Raw genomic sequence first — 22,959 nt, forward strand, 5'->3', positions numbered from 1 at the left:
CTTTACCTATAGTTTGATTCTGATTGGCACCTAAATCTCACACTCTACCATGTCAACCAGAGACAAGAAATAGAAAAGCTTCATGTATGCATGACAAGCAAACATTTTTCTCACTCTTCTCATCCATAGTAGTATAAAACATGTGAAATTTCCAGAATAAATACAGGATTGGAAAAGTCATTAATAACAGCAGTCATTTTAAAGTGTCACCTAATTTAAACAGTTTGCTTTAAGTTATTGCAGTGTCATGAGTTTTATTATGCTCAATTTATTAGTAAAGGCCTGCAGAGTTCACAGCCATTTATTTTTCAGGGAACTTGATTTTATCATTAATTTTTAAATACGTAATACTCCCACTTTATTTTTAGAGCGCACTTTATTTGCAAAGATTGGTGTACTCTGATCAATACAGATGTTTTCAGGTGTGTAGTAAAGCAAAGAGCCTAGAAAGTCAACAATGTACAAAATATGCGGCAAATTTTTTAGACGTTATACTCCAACATTTAATGTGTATATACACCCACACACACACACATACATACATATATACATACATACATACATACATACATACAAAATACTATGTGTTATATTGATTGCTAAGTCAAGGTGGAAAAATATAAGAAGAATGACCAAACTCCTGTTTCTACTGTTTGAGTAACTTATTCTTGAAGGGAAACTTTTCTCTTCCAAAGGAGTGACATCTGGGTGGGAAAATTTTATTGTAGGGGAGTCGAGCCAGGACACAGAAAATAATTCTGACAATTTCCATTGCCTCACAAGTCTGCTTAACAAAATCCTGTCATTGCACTAATCCTTTCTCTGGGTTGAGTTCTCATGGTTGGGGCCACTTTACTTGCCCATCTCTCTGGAGGTACTTATGGGCTTAAAGAGTTGACAAAGGAGCTCTAAGTCGGGGCCCCGCCCTCCTCCCATAATTGCGCCCACTTGATCCTATGCCATGTGACGCTACTGTAAACGCCTGGTGCTGATGGCTGAAAAGCCTAAATGTTTGAGTGTTTATTTCTGAAAAACATTCTTAAAAAAAAAAAGAAAAGAGAAGAAACTAACACTGAACATATACTCACTAGTTGTTATCTTTTTTTCCCCCTAATTAGGACAGAATTTTACCCTAAGGCAGTTAGGAGTTTGTGAACCAGCAACTCGAAGAGGACTGGCATTTTGTGCGGAAATGGGGCTCCCTCACAGAGGTTACTCTATCAGTGCAGGGTCAGATGCTGATACTGAAAATGAAGCAGTGATGTCCCCAGAGCATGCCATGAGACTTTGGGGCAGGGGGGTCAAATCAGGCCGCAGCTCCTGCCTGTCAAGTCGGTCCAACTCAGCCCTCACCCTGACAGATACGGAGCACGAAAACAAGTCTGACAGTGAGAACGGTAAGTCTCCTTTTTTGCTTTATAATGTTGGCATTCAGTGCTTCTGTCTGTTTTGGTTGACTCTGGGGGGGATGTTTTTCTTTCTCTCCTCCTTCCTCCCATCCTTCTTTCTCTCTTTTTCTTGTCCATTTCTTTTTGTTTTAATGTAGTAGAACTCAAGAAATGTCCTTGAATAATGCATTTGTTCCTGGAAAAAAAAAATCAATATTTGACGTCAGATTGTTAAATTAGGCAAGCAGTCCACAATGTTTTGGCTATAGTTTTGAGAAAACAGGTTGATCATCTACAGAAAAAAAAAATAGCTTTGACTTCTCTTGGACCATGTCACCTGTTGTCTTCTGTGGGGTGGCAAAGCACGTGTTGATAAAGTTTACCCCAGAGCCTCTTGCAATCAAAGATATCTTTGTAGATTCCTCTTGAAGATATCTCAAAGAAGTTGCAAAATCTTAGAATGGATGAGTGAGCACGCAGAATAGTTATATTAACAGGGCTCTAATGATTGAAGAACAAATTTGATCATGCTTTAAACTTACGAGTTGATGAGAGCAATTGAAATCTTGGTAAAGAGGGGGAGTGTGGCCTTTGATGTTCTTTGGGGACTGGATTACTATGCAATTAAATCCACACACAAAAATTGGGTTTTAGGATATCCAAACAGCAGCTTTTTGTATATTGTAAGAAAAAAATGTCTTTATAAATTATTGGGACTTTTTTTTCCTATTGCCAATGCGGGATGATTTTTAAAAAGTTAATTTATATGCAAAAATAAATTTTAAAGAAAACTTAATTTTTAGTCAGTGCTGCTTCTAGGAAGAATTGGGGCATCAGCAGCAATGCAGCAAACAAAAAATTCTCCTTCAGCTTTTAATATTAACAGTGCACTTGCTATTTCAGTCTAGTTATTAATGCTATGCATATCCTATGCATCAAAAAGCAAAGAGAAAATTAAAATGAAAGAATTGCATGACATTTGAAAAGAAAAATGGTTGTTTTATCAATGATATTTCAATTTTATTATTTATTGGGTGACTTTGGCAGCTTTGCTTTGTAATAGGAAAGCGGATCTATTGTTAGCCTTCAGTTTCAGCTAAGTCACAGTGTGAAGTAGCACCTAAGGCTTATTAGTTATTTTCTTTCTATTCATGAAAAAAGGTCTAATTTAAACAAATGCAATCAATTTCTTATCTTAAGTAGAATATCTTAGTGCAATAAACCAAAGTCAAGATCAAATAATAACTATATACTCAATATCTTCATTTGGAAGTTTCAGTTCTTGGTGGAGGCTGGCTTTATTCCAATTCAAAAGAAGAAACAAAGACAGTTATTTTGATAAAATGAGCCTCAGAATCAGGATGCCAACATTTCTCTCAGCTAATCCATTCACCTCAGTAAATCCTGTGTTTCTATCCATTTTCATAGTGGATTCAGAAGTCACTAACCTTAAATACGTATGATTTGGAATAAATATTGCTTCCTGTTCAGCCGTACTTCACATAACACTCCTTGAGCAATGGCAGGTACAATGGTCATATTCAAAGGTAGCACCCAGCATTTAATTTTCTTAAAATACGCAATAAAATCTGTGATGTTATGGAAGACTAGAATGCAGCAGGATAATGCGATCAGTTCTGATTATCTGCATCATAGATCATCCATATCCATAGCTATCAAATATGTGTTAACATTGGGTCAGTTTGCACTTTCCACCCAAAACTTCTATGGCATGTCATCCTTTCTCTCTAATAACAAAGGTGTCTTGTTATGGTATCTGTATTGGTAAAATATAAATTAATTTTATTATTTTTAAAATTATACATCTGCTAAAAGGATCTCATGGTGGATTCCCAAACACATGTATTTTTTTTTCTTTTCGGAAAATATAAATTTTGTAACCTTTAGTTAACAATATATAATATCCAAATGTTAGGGAGAAGGGAAGGAAGACTTGTGAGTTTCTCATACCACTGCCCTCACCATTTGCATGGATTAATATTAACTAGAGGAGGAAACTGTTTCCCCAAGAATCTTCTAGACCTTGTTCTCAGAATGATGTTAAGGCAAGAAAAGTTGCACTCTTTAATTTCTCCAAGTAGTGGCTAGGAAGCAGAATGAAGAGAGACAGGGAGAGTGTCAAGGGCCTTGCCTTGAAATTCAGAACATTTGGCAGCATTTGTTGAGAGTAAACACGTCAGCCAAGTGAAGAGTATAAAGTGTCAAAATCAATGTTTGTTGAGTTGGGCAACATGATGACTTAAACTTGTGTTTACTCTTTTTCCGAAGGTTTGGTTGTGGTTGTACTTTTAAACAACGTTTTGATGGTCTAAGAATTTCGAATGAGAGCAGTTTAAAGAAAGAAACAAAAGAGGAAATAAAATAGATATGTTGTCTTAATGAATACTGGCTATTGCATATATTTAAAACATATGTCCATAGGACCTTTTCAAATTAATTTATTTGTTCTGAAATTTCAGTGATTACTTAGAAGGAACAAGATTTCATTTAATGTAATTAATTACATTAAGATATAGGGAAGCATAATTTTCTGAAGTATTTAGCAGACCTTATAATTTTGAATTGTGGAATTAAACAATAGCATTGAGGATTTTTTTCCTGATAGCAAAAAATTATGTGTCTTTCCCTTAAGCTGGGTTATAGTAAGAAGTGAAATTTGCAGTCATACATAGGTTCTTCTAACAACTTTATAAATAATCGTCTCAAAACTAATTCACATTTTTATCTATATTACTACTTTTAGTCAAGTAATTCTAATATAAAGTTACAAAAGTAATTCAATTCTACTATCTTCAGGTATTTTTAATTGCTCTAACTTAAAAAGCTATAGATTTTCTAGTTATATTTTCCTTTGACTCTTCAATTCTTTTCATTTTCTTTTTTATTCATTTTTGTACTAGCTTGAGATGTGTTCTTGGAAGTTCTATTATATCACTAAAGGTTGAAAAGAGAAGGAGATGGGTGAAACAACTCACCAAAAGGAAACTAACTTAAGAGGCAGATGCTGATGTGTTTTCATCTAGTTTAACATGAGAGCTTTCCTTGACTGTTTTCTTTATTTGAAATAACTGTGAATAAGGCTGTTTTTCCCAGAAAAAAATAATGTTATTCAACATTGCAAAATTATGCAAGCAGAGTGCCTGATGTTCTAGCTACAACTTCAAAGAAGAATTTAGTCACTAAAAGGGATTAGATTCCATTTATTTATTGATAAAGAGGCCAACAGTTCAGGTTAAGAAGGCGCTAGAACTGCTGTGAGGCTAATGAAATTTTGATGGCCCGAGCCTCCCACAAGAGTAAGAGAACATTCGGACCGTGTCACACAGCTCTCTGTTAGCTGAGATTCAAAACAAGTGATAAGATTTATTCTTTTGCAAAACTAACTTTTCACCAGTCATGGGGATTTGACGTTAAAAAGAATTTTGAGAAAAAAATTTTTTTACAGTATATATTGAGTTTCCTATGTAATTCCAAATATTAATCTTGTTCCAAATGAAGGATATGGGAGAAGCCCTTTCTTGGCACCCACTGATTGTTGTGGTGTCGTTGTCATAGGGGGCTGCCACACACCAGGGCAAGTTCTGGAGAGACGGTGATTTGGGATCACCTACTAACAGCAGTTTGAGTAAAAATGGGTGAAAGATGATAAAATCCGTGTGATGGGATACCCCAGTCAAAGGTAGAATCCTCAGTGTGCTCTGGTTTATTGTAGGCATCTCTCCTGTCTCCAATGTGGTTTTTGTTTTGTTTTGTTTTTTAAGACAGTCTCGCTCTGTCACCCAGGCTGGAGTGCAGTGGCGTGATCTCAGCTCACTGCAACCTCTGCCTCCCGGGTTCAAGCCATTCTCCTGCCTCAGCCTCCTGAGTAGCGGGGATTACAGGTGCATGCCACCACGCCCAGCTAATTTTTGTATTTTTAGTAGAGACGGGGTTTCACCATGTTGGCCAGGATGGTCTCAATCTCTTGACCTCGTGATCCACCCGCCTCTGCCTCCCAAAGTGCTGGGATTACAGGCGTGAGCCACCACGCCTGGCCACTGATGTGTTGTTAAAAGACCCCTGACTGAAGTCCCACCACCCAGCTTTGCAAGTGCTATAATCTGACCTCAGTTCCAAATACCTATTTAAATGTCAGAACAAACGACTTTTTTTTTTTCCCCAAAACATCAGTCTTTAAGCTTTAAAAATGTTTCCATGGAGAGTAACTCAGTGTCAAGAGATGTGCAGAAAATCCAAAGAAGGGTAGGGTTGCTCCTGGTATCAAGGAAATAAGAACCAGAAGTCATCAGGACAGTGAAGATATTTAGCAAAGAAATGTAAGTGGGAAAACATGTAATACAGTTCGTTTTGTGATTTAATAAATAAATAAAATGTTTGCATATGCATTGCTTCCCAGAAGCAGCCAGGCATCTATTGCTTTTTGTCATCCAGCCAGTGTGGCGTTGTCACAGGTGCCTGGATTTGGAATCACACTGGTCAGGGCTCACATTCTTTCATTCATCCCCTGTGATAGTTACCCCCTGAATCACCTAGAGTGGCAGTTGTCAACTCTTGCATGCCTCGTCTGCTCCTTCAGCTGCCTGCTGAGTTCTGGAGGGGTGGAACTCTCCTGTTGGAGTCTAGCTCCTTCTTCCTGCCTCCTCAGCCTGTTAGCCCCCTTGGAGAAAGATGACCTTTGATGTAAGGCAGGCCGGCAGCGTTGGCGCTGCTCTTCCACCTGCTCGTGACTCAGGACCCCGAGAGCCTCCACTGAGGACAGTGTTTGCAAATGTGGTGCCCGGAGGCGGGACTCCTGGTTTCGTATGGGCACTACCACCTCCCAACTTTGAGACCTGGGGCAAGTTGCTCACCATTCCGTGCCATGGTTTCCATGTTGTAAAATAGGGATAACAGTAAACAGGGTATAGTCCTATGAGGTCAGGGCTGTTGTGAGCATTAAATGAGTTCAGGTATGTCTGGTGCTTACAAAACTCCCTGACATCTAGTGAGTTCCGAATAAGTGTGTGCCCTCATTATTATTTGTAAAAGGTGGAAAATTATATCTGTTTTATGTGGCTATGAAGATTAAGTTAAATAAACAATATCAAGTGCCTACCTAGTTTGGACCACAATAGAGATCTCCTCCTCCCCTCCCCCACTCCTCCTTCCTTACCCCCTCACCCAACCCCAGGGCTGCATTCATCAAATGTTCTGGCAAGATGGAGGAGAACTCACGGTGTCTTCCAGAAAGGGCACTGATCATTTGCGCAGTCTGGAATTTCTGTCACCATTTATTGACTCTCTTATTTTTCTCCAAAACCCCACATCCTTTTTAATTTACTGTAATTAAATGAATCTACATTAAATGGTGCTGATAATTAGTCTGATGGCTGTAGACTTCAAAGATTTTAGCATGCTCCTTCCCCTCCTGGCCAAAGAAAATTTCAAAAACAGTGTTTCCCTCAAAGGCACGTTAGTTAGTTAGACAGCTGGTCAATTAAAAGGCAATTTAACTGATGCTCATCAGTTCACACAGTAAAATAAATCCTTCCAAGAAGACTTCGTTTCTTACCTAAGTTTGAGCAATGTACCTGTTGTAGGACCCCACTAATGCCACATTAATTGTGCATGATACTGAAGTATTATGGGCTAATTTGGCTAATGAAAAAGGGTATAACATTAAAGTGCAGTCTTTTTAAATGTAATAGACACTTGCTTTGCCAGCTGAAACACTTTTCAAGGAATCAATTTCACTTGTCCTTTGAAATAGTATTTTAAAAGTCTACTTTCTGTATGGAGAGATAAAGTCTAAAAGTTGCACTGTTGTATTTTAAGAGGAAAAAGGTGTACCCCTTAAACCAATTTGATAAGTGACTGTAGTGATAGCATTTCCATCAATCTCTAAAGAGAGAACTTCAGCTATTTTGCAATCCAGATTTCCATGTCAAACAGAATATGTTCTCTGGAAAGGAGGGCAATGCCATTTCTTCTCTTCCTGAACAACTGCAGATAGGTGAGAGAGTGAGGAAATAGACGGACTTGTAGCTCTTCCAGTGCTGATCAAATTCTAGGAGAGTTTGAGAGAAACCGCTAGCCAGCTATGTCATGTACTTGCGATCATTCTAGGACAACACAAATGCCACATCTCTCCTAGCTCTTTGGAGGAAGGGGCACTATCTTAGTTTTCTGAAGATGATTTGAAGAGAGGTGTACTTTTTCACCTCACTAGCATTATTCCATTCCTTCAACTTTATCCAGGAACCTTTTTTGAGCCTACTTTGGATGTTGATTGAAATACATAAAATGGAATTCTGTTGCTGTAAGAAACACATGGCATTTCAGTGTTATTCTAATTTTATGAGATTCTATTATACATACTAAACTATAGCTTGAATATAAATTTCACTGTGGGCCCTCTTCCGGCATGTAATGGTCATTTCTGGCATGGTGCCCTGTGATAAATTATATTTTATGTTTTATGTGCACTAGAATGTCAAAAACAGGAAAAGTAATATGTCGGTGGGCTTACTAAATCAGGCTCAGAATTAAAGTGCTGCTTTGCAAAATGCCATCAAGTAGTTCCTAATATATAAAAATAACTACATTGCCTTGATAGATATATATTTACAATTTCAATAGTGACTTGTCATTCTTTGAGCAAAAGCTTCCATGTTTCATTTAAGGATGAAATAGATTCACTTCATGGGTATGTACAAGTCACTTTTTAGTATAATAAGTTATGATTTAACTGGCCGAGCATGGTGGCTCACGCCTGTAATCCCAGCACTTTGGGAGACTGAGGTGGGGGGATCACAATGTCAGGAGTCTGAGACCAGCCTGGCCAACATGGTGAAACCCCATCTCTACTAAAAATACAAAAATTAGCTGGGCGTGGTGGCGGATGCCTGTAATCCCAGCTACTCGGGAGGCTGAAGCAGAGAATGGCTTGAACCCGGGAGGCGGAGGTTGCAGTGAGCTGAGATCGCGCCACTGCACTCCAGCCTGGGCAACAACAGGGATACTCCAGCTCAAAAAAAAAAAAAAAGTTATGATCTAAATAAAATCCTAAAAAATTTAGTATTATGAAACTAGAACTGAAACAACTGTAAAGTTTACTACTGTTGTTGTTACTACAGGCTTAAGTATTTATATACATTCATATTTTTCTATTCTGAGAGGATTTTCAGAAAGCTTGGCAGTTTGCTATGCTTCACGTGGAAATTGCCATTTTTATTAAACTCAATTTGTGTTCTAAGTGTTTTTGTTAAAGTATACAGAATATATGCCATCTCTGTTTCAATTCTAAATGTTCTTTTAGTTGTAGAGTTGAAATTAAAGTGAAGCATGCTATGAATGTATCAAAACTGAGGATGTATGCTATTTTGGTTTTTGAATGTGTTTTTGATATCCTTGAAAAATCACAGTGGTAGCAGTAAAATTGTTTTAATTAATGAATTGAATAGCAGTGAGTGCTGAATCAGGCTTATTGATGTAATTATCACTGAAATAGAAAAAATAAGTGTTAGAGCCATAGAACCTTAGTTTATTTGCCATTCCGTGGGCATTGAAGTGTTGGAAAAGCAGCTGAGGTTTTTTTTTGGTGTTGTTTAAAGAATATTCTTCTCAAATCATAATAATTCTGTTTATTAACATTACATGCACATACAATTTTATACATGATTATCTTGTACATTATTTACTGAATGGTTTGAATACTAACTTCACTACATTGAAATTTTCTTATGTTTATTAGTTGACTTGAGATCGTTTTCCATAATAAATAGACTGTACGCAAACTAAACGTGAAACCTATTTGAATGCATGTTAAAATGGATAGAAATTCATATACACTTCAGAAAAGAGCAACTAAAAATGTCTGATGACTACTGCCTTGACTTTAGTCACACAGAACCTGAAAACTAAATAAAGTTTGAGTGTAACTTATTGAATAGATTTCTGATTTAGTATATCAACTAAGTCTTCATTCAATGAATCATAAATGCTGGATATGGTACCAGGTGCTGGAAAAGCGAAAATGAGTAAGATGTACTCCCTGATGTCTAGAAGCTCACAGGGTGGTTGGGCAAACCGGCAAGTAGGCATGTAATTAGGTTTTAATGTGGTTAGTGTTATCACAACAGAATATGCAGAGTCAGTGTCAGCCCAGAGCTGATTGTTGCCAACAGAGACTGGGGGCAGGAGAGGAAAGAATGTTTCATAAAGAAGGAAGGAAGCGGCATTGGACCAGAGGCTTAAAGGATGTAGAGAAATTCAAGATGTAGACAGAACAGCAAAGGAGAATGTGTAACATCCCTGGGGAATGCTCCAAAAGCCACGAGGAGTTTGGTGCCTGGAACACCCGAGGCTACAAAAGTAGCCCCAGAGCAAAGTCTTCATGGTGATGCTAAGGGATTTGCACGTTTTCCTGAAGGCAATGGGGAGGCTCTGAGGGATTTTAATGCAGAGGAATAGTATGGTCATGTTTGCATTTTACAGAGTACCCGGAAAGCAGTGTGGAATGTTAACTGTCTTCCCTCAAGGAGAGCAGCCTCCCTGGGGACATGGCCCTGTTCACTGTTGTACCTCTGTGCTCACCTCACCTAATACCTGAACCTGGAAATGAAGCGTTTTGTTGAATGGAAAAAATAATTGACTTAGAGGTCAAACTTGGAAGCAAAGTGGCCAGTTAGGTAGTATTATAATTATCAAAGTAGGAAAATAGAAGAGTTTGGATCAAAAACCAGAAAGGAAAGGGAGATCCATTTAAGTAGAATCAAGATTTGATGATTAATTGGGAGAAGAGAAACATTTAAAGAGACTGTCTTCCCCAACATGAGAGACTCGGTGAATGATGGTATAATCCAAGTTGAAAGTTAAAGTATTTTGTCTGTGGCAAAGTTAGTAATTCACATGAGAAGACATAGTGTTTGAGGTGTCTGTGGGCCATCAAATTTCAGTAATTTATTAGCCAATTATATATATATACTATCTATATATATGAAATTCAATTAGATTTTGTGTAAAAATATTTACTCTGTGATCTATATTATTGCAGTTAAAGTCACAGGGCAGAATTAAACCTCTTTCTGAAAGCAAATAGAATGAGAAAAGAAGAGGAGTGAAGCTAGAATCCTAAGCTCACCAATATTTAACATAAGGGTATAGATGAAGCACCAATAAAAGACATGAAGAAGGACCTTTTATAGAGGCAAAAAAAAACCCCAAAAGATTAATTGACAAAAGACAACAGAAGAGACATACTGTGATTGGCAGAGTCAAAAACTTCCAAAAGTTGCTGGGTACAGCAATACCCGTGTCTGTAGTCCCGGCACTCAGAAGGGAGGCTGAGGTGAGAGGATGGCTTGAGCCCAGAAGTTAGAGACCAGCCTGGGAAACATAGGGACACCCCATCTCAGAGAAAAAGCTTCCAGCGAGGATAATGTATGTGTAGTGAGTGTAGAAGTCAAATCGTGGTAGTTCAGAGTTGAACCAAAACCTTAAATGTGGCACCAGCAAGTGGAGATTATTCTCTCCAAAGCTCGTCTAAGGAAGGAGAGAGCGAGGCTGGGGGATCCAGGGATGGAGGTGCTTGTATAATTGGAAAACATTTCAGCATCTTCTTAAGGAAAGAGATGGAGTAGCAGAACAAGAAGGTGGAGTAGAGGCGATTGAGGGAAAATGAAAAGCGTCCGGCCTCTGGGAATCAGGAGTGAAGGGGTCCTTGGAGTATGAATGTGGGTAATGAGGGTCCCTCAAAAGTTTTATTTTTTAAGGTACTTTTCATCTCACAACTTTATATACATAATTAATTTGGTGTTTGCTATAGAAAAGGTTTACTGAAAAAGGTACCTTTCTGTCTAAGATTGATTGAAATCATAACCAATTTTAAGTCGGTGTAGTATAAATTGATAATATTTGATGGAACTGAATGTCCATGTCATCAGAAGGTTTGGGGGGGAAGTACATTCTTATCCAAAATTGATATTTTACTTTAAATAGTTCTATAAAACTGTGAAACTGGAATTACACATCCAGATTCTAATGGAAAACAGTTATTAGCTTTGGAGCCAGAACTATAGGATTGCTCTCAGGACTAATCCAGGGACATAGGTAACTTCTGATTTCCTCTCCTTGATCCTGGATGTGTGTATGTGATATTTATATATATTCATATAGATGTGTGTGTATATATATGAATGTGTGTACATAGTCATATATGTGTGTATGTATGTGTATATATTCATATATGTGTGTATGTATGTGTATATATTCATATATGTGTGTATATATATGAATATGTATATGTATATATTCATATATGTACATCTATACAAATATATGTGTGTGTGTGGTCTTTGCCCTGAGGACTAAGTTAATAGCTAGGAAATAAGTTTCCTCCTTAGTAACCGCCACATAGTTTTGCACTAGCAATCTTCTTTTGCTTAAAAAGAAAATGCATGTTTATAAAGTTATATAATCGGATTTAGGTTTTTAATGAACACTCGAGACAAACATTATTTTAAAGAATGTATATACAAAAGGGAACCATAAAACCTACTTACAAGTGATATATCCAAGAGAAATAGAAATAGGCCATTAAAAGCCAGAGTGATAGTTATTATTTGCATATTACAAACTTGGAAAATTATGACTTTGTGAAAAAATTTTTTCTGACTAAATTGGCTAATATAAAGTAATCAGTGTGAAGTATGCTTGCCCTTCCAACTGGTTAATATAGGAGTGTTAACGTTCACAAAGAAAGAACTTACTTAAAATTTTGGCATACAGCAGATGAAGATTCTTAGGGGATTTGAAAGTAGTTGAATGAAATGTCAATTGCTACAGAAAACAAGTACAAAATATTCTCTTGTAATGGACTGTGTCTCGTTTATTGTGACTGGAGTACCATTGTATAGATGGCAGGGTACAAAATATGCCTATAGGTGAACCAAATTATTTAAATGAACCCATTTAAACAGTTTATGGTTTCACATAATCACTGGAATTTTTAAAGCATCTAGTCATGATTTGTAATGTACTGTCTTAATACCCCAAGTAAAATGACGGGATATGACAGGTGATAAAAGTGGAACTTTAGATCAAACGAACTTAAGAATAAATCATTTGAGTGTTTAAATCAATGCCCTTAATTTATCTATGATGTGATTTAGCATTTCATGTTTATTGGGAAACACAGATAAGCAGATGGATAATAAAAACTAGTTTCTCTTTTAGGATTTACACTTTTATTCTTAATCTGTGTGTGTGTGTATTTTTTAAAAAATAAAAATTGCAACTTCAGTTTTCACCTAAGTTTCCACATGCTATTAGATTTTTTTCTATAACATAGTACTTTTTTCATGCCATGATTTATCATAATTTAACATATCTACTACTGTTGGACATCCAGGTTTGAACTTTCGCTACTATAAGTCATGCTGCAATAATTATCTCAGTGGCTAAATCTTTGCCTCTAATTCTGTTATTACCTTAGGATAAATTCTTGGAAGTGGAATTTCAGAGCCAAAGGGCTGTACAACCTAAGGCTTTTGATACGCTCTGTCAAAATGCCCTGTGAAAAAGCTTGCATCAATTTATACTCCCAACAGTATACAAAAGTGCCTTTTCCCCCAGGGCACTGACAGGGAGTGTTTCCATGCTTTAAATTTTTGACAATTTGACAGATGAAACAGTGTCTTACCTTTGTTGTAATTTGTATTCGTTTGATTAATAAGTTGAATACATTTTCACATGTATGTGCCATTTGTATTTCTTCTTTTGTGAATTGCCAGTTCTTGCCTCTGTCCATTATTCTGTTTGGGTGTATGAAGAACTGGGTCACTCAGGGTATAAGGAAACCTGAAGGCAGAGATGGACTTCGAGGACACCAGGACAGTGACTCTGCTTTTTCCCCCCTGTGTACATGTGGCCTCGATAAGACAGGTTTGGTTGCAGGACCTTTTATGTATAAACATCTCCTTACAAGTGGGCCTTCTGCTCATAGACATAGGTGTAAGTTTCACAATGGTGAAGCACAGGTGTACATGAGCTGGGTCACAGGCCTAATGTGTGGTCCTAAAGTCTAACTGGATGCCGCCTGTACACTTTTTACTACAGATTCTAGGTGCCAACAAGTTCTGCATTTACTCCAGTTCAGAGTAGCAAGTTCATTTCCACAAAGTTTCTGCATCCTTATTGAATAAATAAAAAAAGTAAAGCAGGTGATAAATAGCACTGGGAGGTAAATCTCTTTTCATCAATCCATAGAGTGTTGGAAAAGATGCAGGAGATATATAGGGATATAGATACAGTCCTGTGTCACTTAACTCGTACGTTCAGAGAAATGCATCATTAGACAATGTTGTCATTGTGTGAACATCATAGAGTGTACGTACACAAACATAGAGGTTATAGCCCACTATATCTAGGCTACATGGTATAGCCTATTGTTCCTAGGCTACAAATCTGTACAGCATGTTACTGTACAGAATACTGCAGGCAGTCGTAACACAATAGTATTTGTGCATCTACACCTAGAAAAGATACAATAAAAACATGGTAGTATAATCTTATGGGGCTACTGTCATATATGTGGTTCATCATTGATCAAAACATTATTGTGTGATGTGTGACTGTAGAGATACAGATACAGATATAGATAATTATGGACATGGATTATTTTCTTATTAAGTTGCAAATAGTTTTTATATATTATGAATTTTATTAACCCTTAATCTATTTGTAAATATTTAGATCTTAATATTCTGCAAATATTTTCCTGTTTGACTTTGTTTAAGGTGTTTTTGATATAAAGGATTTTTTTACAAACTTTAAAATATAATCAAATCAATAACATTATTTACTTGTGACCTCTTATGCTTAAAAATATTGATTTCACTCTAGAGCAAATACTAATTATATTTTTTCCTTATTTATATGTATAAATATAATTATATTTTTTCCTCATTTATATGTCTACATCCTTACTTAAGTATATTTACTATGTATTATATATATTACATTTAATTCATCTGAATTTTGTAATGTAATAGTTGAAGCAGGAATTTAATTTCTTTTCACATTATCCACTTTTGTAAATGTCATTTAATTTAACTAGGGTATACTTCATATCGTCTAATAATATATGCTAAGCTACTTATATTTCAGCAATGAGACATCAGTAAAAATTTGTGCAGTCAAATCTTTGCAAAGAATTGGGATAGGATTTGTGAAATATAATAGGTTTAAATACTAAATTCAGATTTGATGATTTCTGATAGACTTAGAATGCTAACTAAAAATAAATATTTTCAGAAATACACAATTAGCCATTAGGAGTATAATGTGTAACCTTTAGACATTGTAAAAAAAAAATGTAATAGTGGAAAAGCAGACTTAAAGAGGCTTATGGAAGTTACATTTGATATCAGAAGCAGTTATCAAGATCTATTTTTCAGTAAAAATAAAGTGTTAATCCTGCAAAAAGTCAAGTTACATAAGCACATAAGCATAAAATTTAATCCCTATATTACATATTTTGAGAATTCGTTTTAAGGAATAAGATACATCCTTTGCTGTCGAGCTTATAGGCTTGTAATATTGGGCTTTACAACAGGGAAACAATTGGAAGACAAAACAGATAGATGAAACGCATTGCTAAACTGTACGTTGAGAAGAGAAAAGCAATGAGGATTCAGAAAAGGAAAGACTTTACAGAATTTACAGGTTGAGCAGGACTTCGAAAGATGGTAAAATCTGTTTTAAGTGTAGCAGGAGAGCAGTACGTACTTACAGTTGAAACTGCTCCAGGAAGTAGTGGAAGCAACAAGGGAAAACAATGGTGGCATTGTAAGGAGGCCACCCCGACCTGGAGAGATCCTCTTGGGAAACCATGGAAGTTAACATTGACAGTTAAGTGGAATCCACTTACGCAGAACTGTGAACGTTGTGCCGAGAGGTCTAAGACTGTCCTTGTGGGTAGTGTCTGGCCAGTCTAGGTCCTAGAGCAGAACTGAGACGTGATGAACCATGAATGGACTATATTAGGATGAACTTGGAATTGATGAGTCCAGATCCATTATGAAATAAGAAGGTGTTACATCGTGAACAGAGTGGAAGGAACAAGCGGTAGCAGTGTTGACAGGGCTCTGTAATGTGAGAGAAGAAGAGTACAAAGCCAAAAAAGACTCCACGCTTTTGGGTGCAGAACCTGGAGAAATGTTCCAGTAATAGAGAAAAAAACGGAAAAGCCGTAGAAAGATAGTTAAAATAGACCGTCATCTGCACAGTTACATAAAGTCATATTGCAGGAGAGTTGACGTTGAAGTTTGTGAAACTGTAGATAGTATATAAAAGTGTTGTCAAAACTCAAAAATAAATGTGGATTTAAAGGAAAACATAATGGTTTTAGAGAATAAGGTGGACAGTGAAGAATAGCAGATCAAGTTCAGGATCAAAAGATGGAAGGATGGAAAAGTTATTTTTCCATCTTTCATGAGTCATTTCTTAGAACAGGTCATTCAGTGATCACTCGGTATCTAATAAAAATACTACATCATACTAGCCTAGTTAACTTTCATATACCTGTACTCCAGCACCAGCTAAGGTGCACCAATTTGCTACTAGAGTAAGACCCTAGCGATTGAATAGCAGAGTCTGAGAATATTTTATCCCCATACATTTTAGTTACTTCCTGCAAATCTCAAAACAATCACAACATAAAATAGATTTCCTTTACTTTTGATTTTGTATTTATCTTCACCACAGCCATAATGAGGGCTTTGCAGCTGTTATACTTTCCATGGGAACCTCCTGAGAGCACGAGCATCGGAGGCATGATGGTGCAAGGAAGTAGGCTGTGGGATTATGATATTAAACCGTATTCCCCTCCACCTGTGAGTCTCAATCCTGATCAAGATTTTAAATCAAGTTGGTTGAGTTTTGTAGATGGCTTGTTAAAGACACAGCAGATGTCCTGACCTGTGGGCCCTTTTATCCTATAAAGACAGGCTAAGAATCCAGTAGTTTTTATTGTCGACCTTCGCATCTTCGGGGTTTCCATGTTAGTTCCTTAGTAACTAAGTTCCTTACTAACTTAGTTTCTAACTAACTTCCTTAGTTGCTAATACCATTAGCAGATTGAGGGCTCTTACTATTTTATCTAAAAATAGCAAAAGGTGAGTGTGGAGGATCAGAGGAGAGCATAAGCTATATAGCGTAGCCTTAAAATGTTGTCATAGTTTCACCTGTCTGCTCCCAAATTGATCTCTAAAAGGGAGAAAAACTGACATAAAGGGGTCTATTTGGAGGTAAAGGTTTATTCTTTAAAGGATAAGAATATTGCCCGTGTATATACCCACGAGTTCTGGTTTCTTCCCCCAGATTGCAAGTAGCTTGTACAGCATGTGCAGCCCATCTGTAGTTGACAGCTGTCAGGCAAGATTCCCTTCAGAAGTATCGGAGAGGAGAGAGTGTTGACCCTTTCCATGGGACGCATTTCTTCTCCTATTTCGATGGTATGTTTTCCCTCACAAAAATCCTCTTGCTCCAACCAATGCTGGTTCTGCGATTCAAACATCGTTCCCTCATGAAACACTTTGTGTTCGCTCCAAAATCCTTTGACCTCCCCCACATTCAATGTGATTACTATCCAGAAGCATTTTGAAAACAGCCATTTGTAACAGTGACCTTTCCGATGATAATTGCTAAGGATTTTGTATGTGAATGTCGTTCTTACTGTTCTTTGGGAAAACCAGTATATGAAAATCTAAATGGCAGAGAAGTTGATGGAGGCAGAGATAGATGTTTGGATTTTACTCAACACTTAACTATGTTTAATCTTTTCAACTACCCTCTGAGATTAGTAGTATTATCTGTGTTTTACAGAGGAAAGAAAACTAAGGCTTATAAAGAATCTAAATACCTTGCTAAGGTCACACAGATACTGAGTGACAAAGCCAGGAGTTAAAGCCACAGCCTAATTCTAAAACCCCCTGAGTAAACTTCCTGTTCTTCGGTGGAATCTATTGGCATCCAGACAGTAGTGGAGTGTAGGTCCTCAGATCACGTGCTTTGCAATGAGGAGGAAAGAGCTTTTTCAACTTAAATATCCTCACTGTCTCCAAAAGCTTCTGCGCAGTTGAATTTGTTTCCTACTTTTTAGTTTAAGATGTAATCCTGCTATATTAAGAAAAGTTTCTGGCCAGGTGCAGTGGCTCATGCCTGTAATCCCAGCACTTTGGGAGACTGAGGCAGGCAGATCACCTGAGGTCAGGAACTCGAGACCAGCTTGGTCAACATGGTGAAATTCCATCTCTATTAAAAACAAAAAATTAGCTGGGCGTGGTGGCAGGTGCCCGTAGTTTCAGCTGCTCCGGAGGCTGAGGCAGGGGAATTGCTTGAACCTGGGAGGCGGTTGCAGTGAGCCGAGATCGCGCCACTGTATTCCAGCCCGCGTGACAGAGTGAAACTCTGTCTCAAAAAAAGAAAGAAAGAAAGAAAAGTTTCATAGGCACAGTGGTAAGGGCATTTGATGAGAAGATAAGAGATCTGGTTTCTTATTCTGGTTCTATCATTAATTTGTTGTTTTACCTTAGACAGTTCACCGGGTGTCACTGGGTTTGAGTTTCTTCCAATTCTGCCTTCTTATTAGATAATTTTAATGTGCATTGTTTTATCTTTGATTAAGATTACAAAGCTAATTTTGCAAAGTGTTTTCTTGAGGATTTCTCTCAAGGGAGGAAAGTCACGTTGAGTCAGGATAGGTCTAACAAAGCGAAGATGCAAAGCATAAAAATCCAGGAAACCACCTGAAGTGGTAAGAAAAGTTAGATTTATTTTTTGCATCCATCCAACATAACCCAAGTTTCCGTTGTGTCTGTGTGTCTATTGTAAGTATCACATCTATGACGAATAGAATTTAAACCAATACAGCATACACTATCCCCTACGGAGCTTTGCTTTTCTTTTGTTTTGACTAGTAGTGGTATTCAGGAAGAAATTTTTTGATGAATACCTTACCATACCTAGCAAGCAGGTCCTATATTTAATAGATTAATACAAAAATAACTGACATTACCTGAATATTTTAATCAACCTTTTTAAAAGATAGGTCGGTTTTAACAAAAAAGAGACAATAACGTTTTCCCTTTCTCTTTCACATACTTTTCAAAGAGAACGATGTGGTGTGGTACTTACCGTTTCACTTAACCATGGTCCTATTTCTAAACGTGAGTCATTCCTACCCCAGATTTTCCCAAGTATTGTTATCTATGTCTTTCTTGAGATACTACAGGCTCTTAAAACGCAATCTGGAGCAGTTCATTATTTCACTGTGAGAATATTCATGCAATTATCTGCTTGTTTCTAGGAGAAGTGATCTGTGCAAAACAATTCTGCTATCTGTTGCTAAAAGACCTGCCAAATAATGGAGTATCTTAATCATAAGTCTGCTCTGGACCTTGAGAGACATTAGTTTTATTTTCTGTAAGGAAGCCTCGAGAGACAAAACTGAACTAGCTATCATGGTTTTTCTGAATTTGCCTGTGTTGGTGTTTAATTAAATTTTTTCTTCCTGGTTTTGTCCTAAGTTCTTAATATGAAGTGGAGACGTTTTGGTCTTTAGTTTCATGGCATACTTCTTTTCACATTTGAGAAGCAAGACTGTTATCCTTCCTTTCTCAAAACTAATTAGACCAATATTCATTCCTTGATAAATTGTTCCTACTTTTTAACCCTAGTCATTTTCATTATTCACTGAGCTTTTTCCCAGTTTATCATGACTCCTTCGTTTCTGAGGACCTCAAAAATTCTCCTCCCCATCACACACACACACACACACACACACACACACACACACACACACATACACGCACACGAGAGACTTTCTTATGTTTTAAAGCACTGTTGATGTATGTACCCAGCATCTTTTTGCCTTTTTAATGATAATAACACCCTATTTCTGTTCAAAGTTATTTTTATTGTCTAAAATGTGTATCAGCGCTATGTTAAAAACCATGGTGTCTGCCCTCAAATGTCTTCAATGGGTAAATCTGTTCTGTGACCCTTTTCTTCAATCTGACCTAAGCCTCACCATGATGTTTCTGAAACCACTGAAAATATCCACAACGTGTTACCTTTCTCTTCTCCTACTTCTTGGTAAATTTCTTTGTGATTTCCAACTTTGGATTTCTCTAGAGTTTTCCATAAAATTCTTATTTCCTGGATCACCATGGATGACTAGATTAGGATTTTCTGATCATTCTCTTCCCACATCCTCTAGTCTTACCAATCGAATACAATCGCACGATCTTGTCTAGTTTCCTATCCTGCTTCTAATTATCAGACCCTCTCCTTCCCGTCCCCTCTGATTTCATCATTTTAAATTTCTTCATAACGGAGGCATTCAAATACACGTTTCTTTCAACTTGCAGGTCTTAATAGACCAGGATGAGCAATAAATATCTATTTGAAGTCCTGACTTAGTAGCTTTTCAAATATTATTTCCCACACCCTAAAAGTCGATGCAACTTTAAAGAGATCTAGGTTTGAAAGAGAATACAATATGTGAGTTAATGAAAGGCTGTTCCATGCACCTGATATTTCAGTTTATATCTGTTTTAAAACTATACCTTAGAATATCTTATTGTAGTTCGCAGCTTAAGGTGTTATATAGATAAATTATGCAAACTCTCATTAACAAAAATAACTTGCTATACATTGCAAATATAATTCCAGTTAGAAGACTGCTGATGGGGAAAAGAATGGTAGCACTCTTTTAGTAGCCTACTTTTTTCCTAGCAGGCACAAATCATTAGGAATAAATTGTCTTCTGTCATTGTAGCCAGTAATTGGTGACATTTTCTTGTCACTATGGGATTATAAATAACAGCAATATATGTACTGTCAACAGATTCATTATGTTATGAAAAACATAAACCGGTAGTCTGTTTCTTTTAGCTATAGTTTGCATGTTTTCCATATTCAGTATGACACTGACATCTTTACAAATTAAAAAAATACTCGACAGAGCAGTTTTGTTATTAATAACTTCAAATTTTTTAAGCTTTAAATATATTGTAATTCCTTCTATTTCTTCCATAGTTCTTCTGGAAAATATATTCTTCCAAGATTTCTTTGTTTGCAAACATATTTGATAACTGGTGAATTAAACAGATAGTTATTTCTAGTAGTAAAACATACGAGAGATTGTAAGCATTTGTGATGCATCTTAGCGGAGCTCAAGTTATAAGAGTAATGATAAATACCTTGTCCTCAAAATTTTAGTTTACATAGTAAATAGTGGTCACCTGTCCCATGCTGAACAACAAAAAAAAATCCATCCAGAATGAAAATTAACATGGACTAAATGTCATAATTACTTGCTTCATTGATAATTTTGATACATTAATAATTTTCTTTTTTGAGTCTCACTCTGTCACTCAAGCTGGAGTGCAGTGGCATGATCTTGGCTGCAGCCTCTGCCTCCCAGGCTCAAGTGATCCTCCCACCTCAGCCTCCTGAGTAGCTGGGACTATAGGCACATGCCGCCACACCTGGCTATTTTTTTTTTTTTTTTTTTTTGGTAGAAATGAGGTTTCACCAGGTTGCCCAGGCTGGTCTCAAACTCCCGAACTCAAGCAAATTGCCTGCCTCGGCCTCCCAAAGCGCTGAGATTACAGGCGTGAGCCACCCCACCAGGCCTATTGATAATTATTAAGTTAGATATCATTTTCTAATTTGAGTGTCCTGGCAATGGTATATACCTGTCACCTCTTTGACCTCCCGATAAAGAAGGGCAACATCTCACTTTCAGTAGCTGCCACTGCTTTGTAGAGAAGAAGTTTTATTTTTCTTTGCCTTTGCAAAATTAAGATAGAAAAGGCCCTGCTGGTTATGGAGAGGGCATGGAAAGCAAGCTGGCTGCAGCTTTCATGTGACCCCTATCTTCCTAGACAAGTTTGTCAGCCTCTGCGTGAGTCTGTTTTGCCTTGCTATCAAGGAAGTACCTGAGGCTGGATAATTTATAACAAAAGAGGTTTATTTGGCTCACGGTTCTGCAGACTATACAAGAAGCGTGGTGCCAGCATCTGCTTCTGGTGAGGGCTTCAGGAAGCTCTTACTCATGGAGGACGGAAGGGGAGTTGAAGTGTCACATGGCAAGAGCAGGAGCAAGAGAAGGGAGGAGGTACTGGGCTCTTTTTAACACCAGCTCCTGCGTGAACTTATAGGGTGAGAACTCACTCATCACCAAGGTGATGTCACCAAGCCATTCATGAGGGATCCCCCTCATAACCCAGACACCTCCCACACGGCTCCACCTCCGACGTTGGGTGTCATATTTCAACATGAGATTTAGAGCGAACAAATATCCAAACTGTATCAGCCTCTGAACCAAGACTTGAAGAGCATAATTTCTTGCCTGTTCCCTAGAGTCATTTTTGGGAGCCCCCTACTAGGGGAATTGTGACTTTCCTATTGAGGAGATGCCTTCTAAACTTCTCTCTTTGATTCTCTCTTAACAGCTATACAACATTAAAAGACTTTTCAAAATTTTGGATTCCCCTACTTTGTGAAAATACTTTTATCCAAGTTTTCTTTACCTTGTTTCTTATTTATTCACTCAACAAACACAGCCAAGGCATTGTTTCTGATTCTTCAGGGACTACAGAGCTGAAAACAAGACCTACCAGTGTGTATAGTGTGTGTGTGTATATATATATATATATATATATATATATATATATATATATATATTTAGAAGTAACTCTGATGGGGGCTACAGTCACGTGTGAGTTTCACACCTCTTTACTCACATGCTTTGTGTCTTAATATTTCTGTACTAATTTTTCATTATTCTGGGCAGTACATCATTCAGATATCCCTTTCTTCATCTAAAAGTTAGTCCTTTAATAAAGCGTTTTGCTACCGATAGAGGCACCACAGTCTTTTTGGTTTTACAGACTAAATCTGAGTTGTATTTGAATTTCAATCCTGCTGTTTTTTTCTTGGCCACTTCCTTGATATCCTTTCTATTTAAAATAATGCTATCTAAAGCAGCAATATAAATTGTACACTAAACATATTCTCTCTCTTTCATAACGGAAAATTGTAAAATAAGTTTTTAAAATATAAACCACTATAACATTTTTAAGACATTATGAAATCACATGATGAGTTGTGTTATATATTTTTCATCATGGCACTCAAAACGATTTTCCAAAGTGGAGCTCAAGTTTCTATTTTTTCTTCCCACTTACCATTTCCAAATCACTTCCAAAATTTCAAGTTCATTAGCCTTGTCTTTCTTCCCTACATGATATCTTTCCATTGCCATATACTTCCATCCAATTCAAACTATTTCAAAACTTTTTTTAGTCCTGAGTATATAGGAGGTGTATATATTACTTCTTCAAATTTCTTCCTGTCTTTTGTCCTTTTCTTACATCCAGAAAATTTTCCCCCAATTCTCTTGATCTTGACTTCATAAAACGTCTTTGCACCAGTGAAGACAGGACAGAAGTTGCATCAACCTTCTCAGGAAAATTTAAATTCTCTAAGCTTATCTTCCCTG

At 37.0% G+C, this 22,959-nt stretch overlaps 1 protein-coding gene across 1 annotated transcript in view; it reads left to right on the forward strand.

Annotated features, from left to right (window-relative positions):
- TENM3 (teneurin transmembrane protein 3) overlaps nt 1–22,959 on the forward strand; it is a 1,583,118-nt gene that overhangs the window by 1,136,474 nt on the left and 423,685 nt on the right. Inside the window, exon 7 of the mRNA XM_030816348.1 lies at nt 1,119–1,397. Coding sequence (XP_030672208.1) covers nt 1,119–1,397 — 279 coding nt within the window. The remainder of the gene's footprint in view (nt 1–1,118; nt 1,398–22,959) is intronic.

The sequence above is a fragment of the Nomascus leucogenys genome, chromosome 7b (assembly GCF_006542625.1).
Source record: "Nomascus leucogenys isolate Asia chromosome 7b, Asia_NLE_v1, whole genome shotgun sequence".
NCBI classification, from domain to species: domain Eukaryota; kingdom Metazoa; phylum Chordata; class Mammalia; order Primates; family Hylobatidae; genus Nomascus; species Nomascus leucogenys.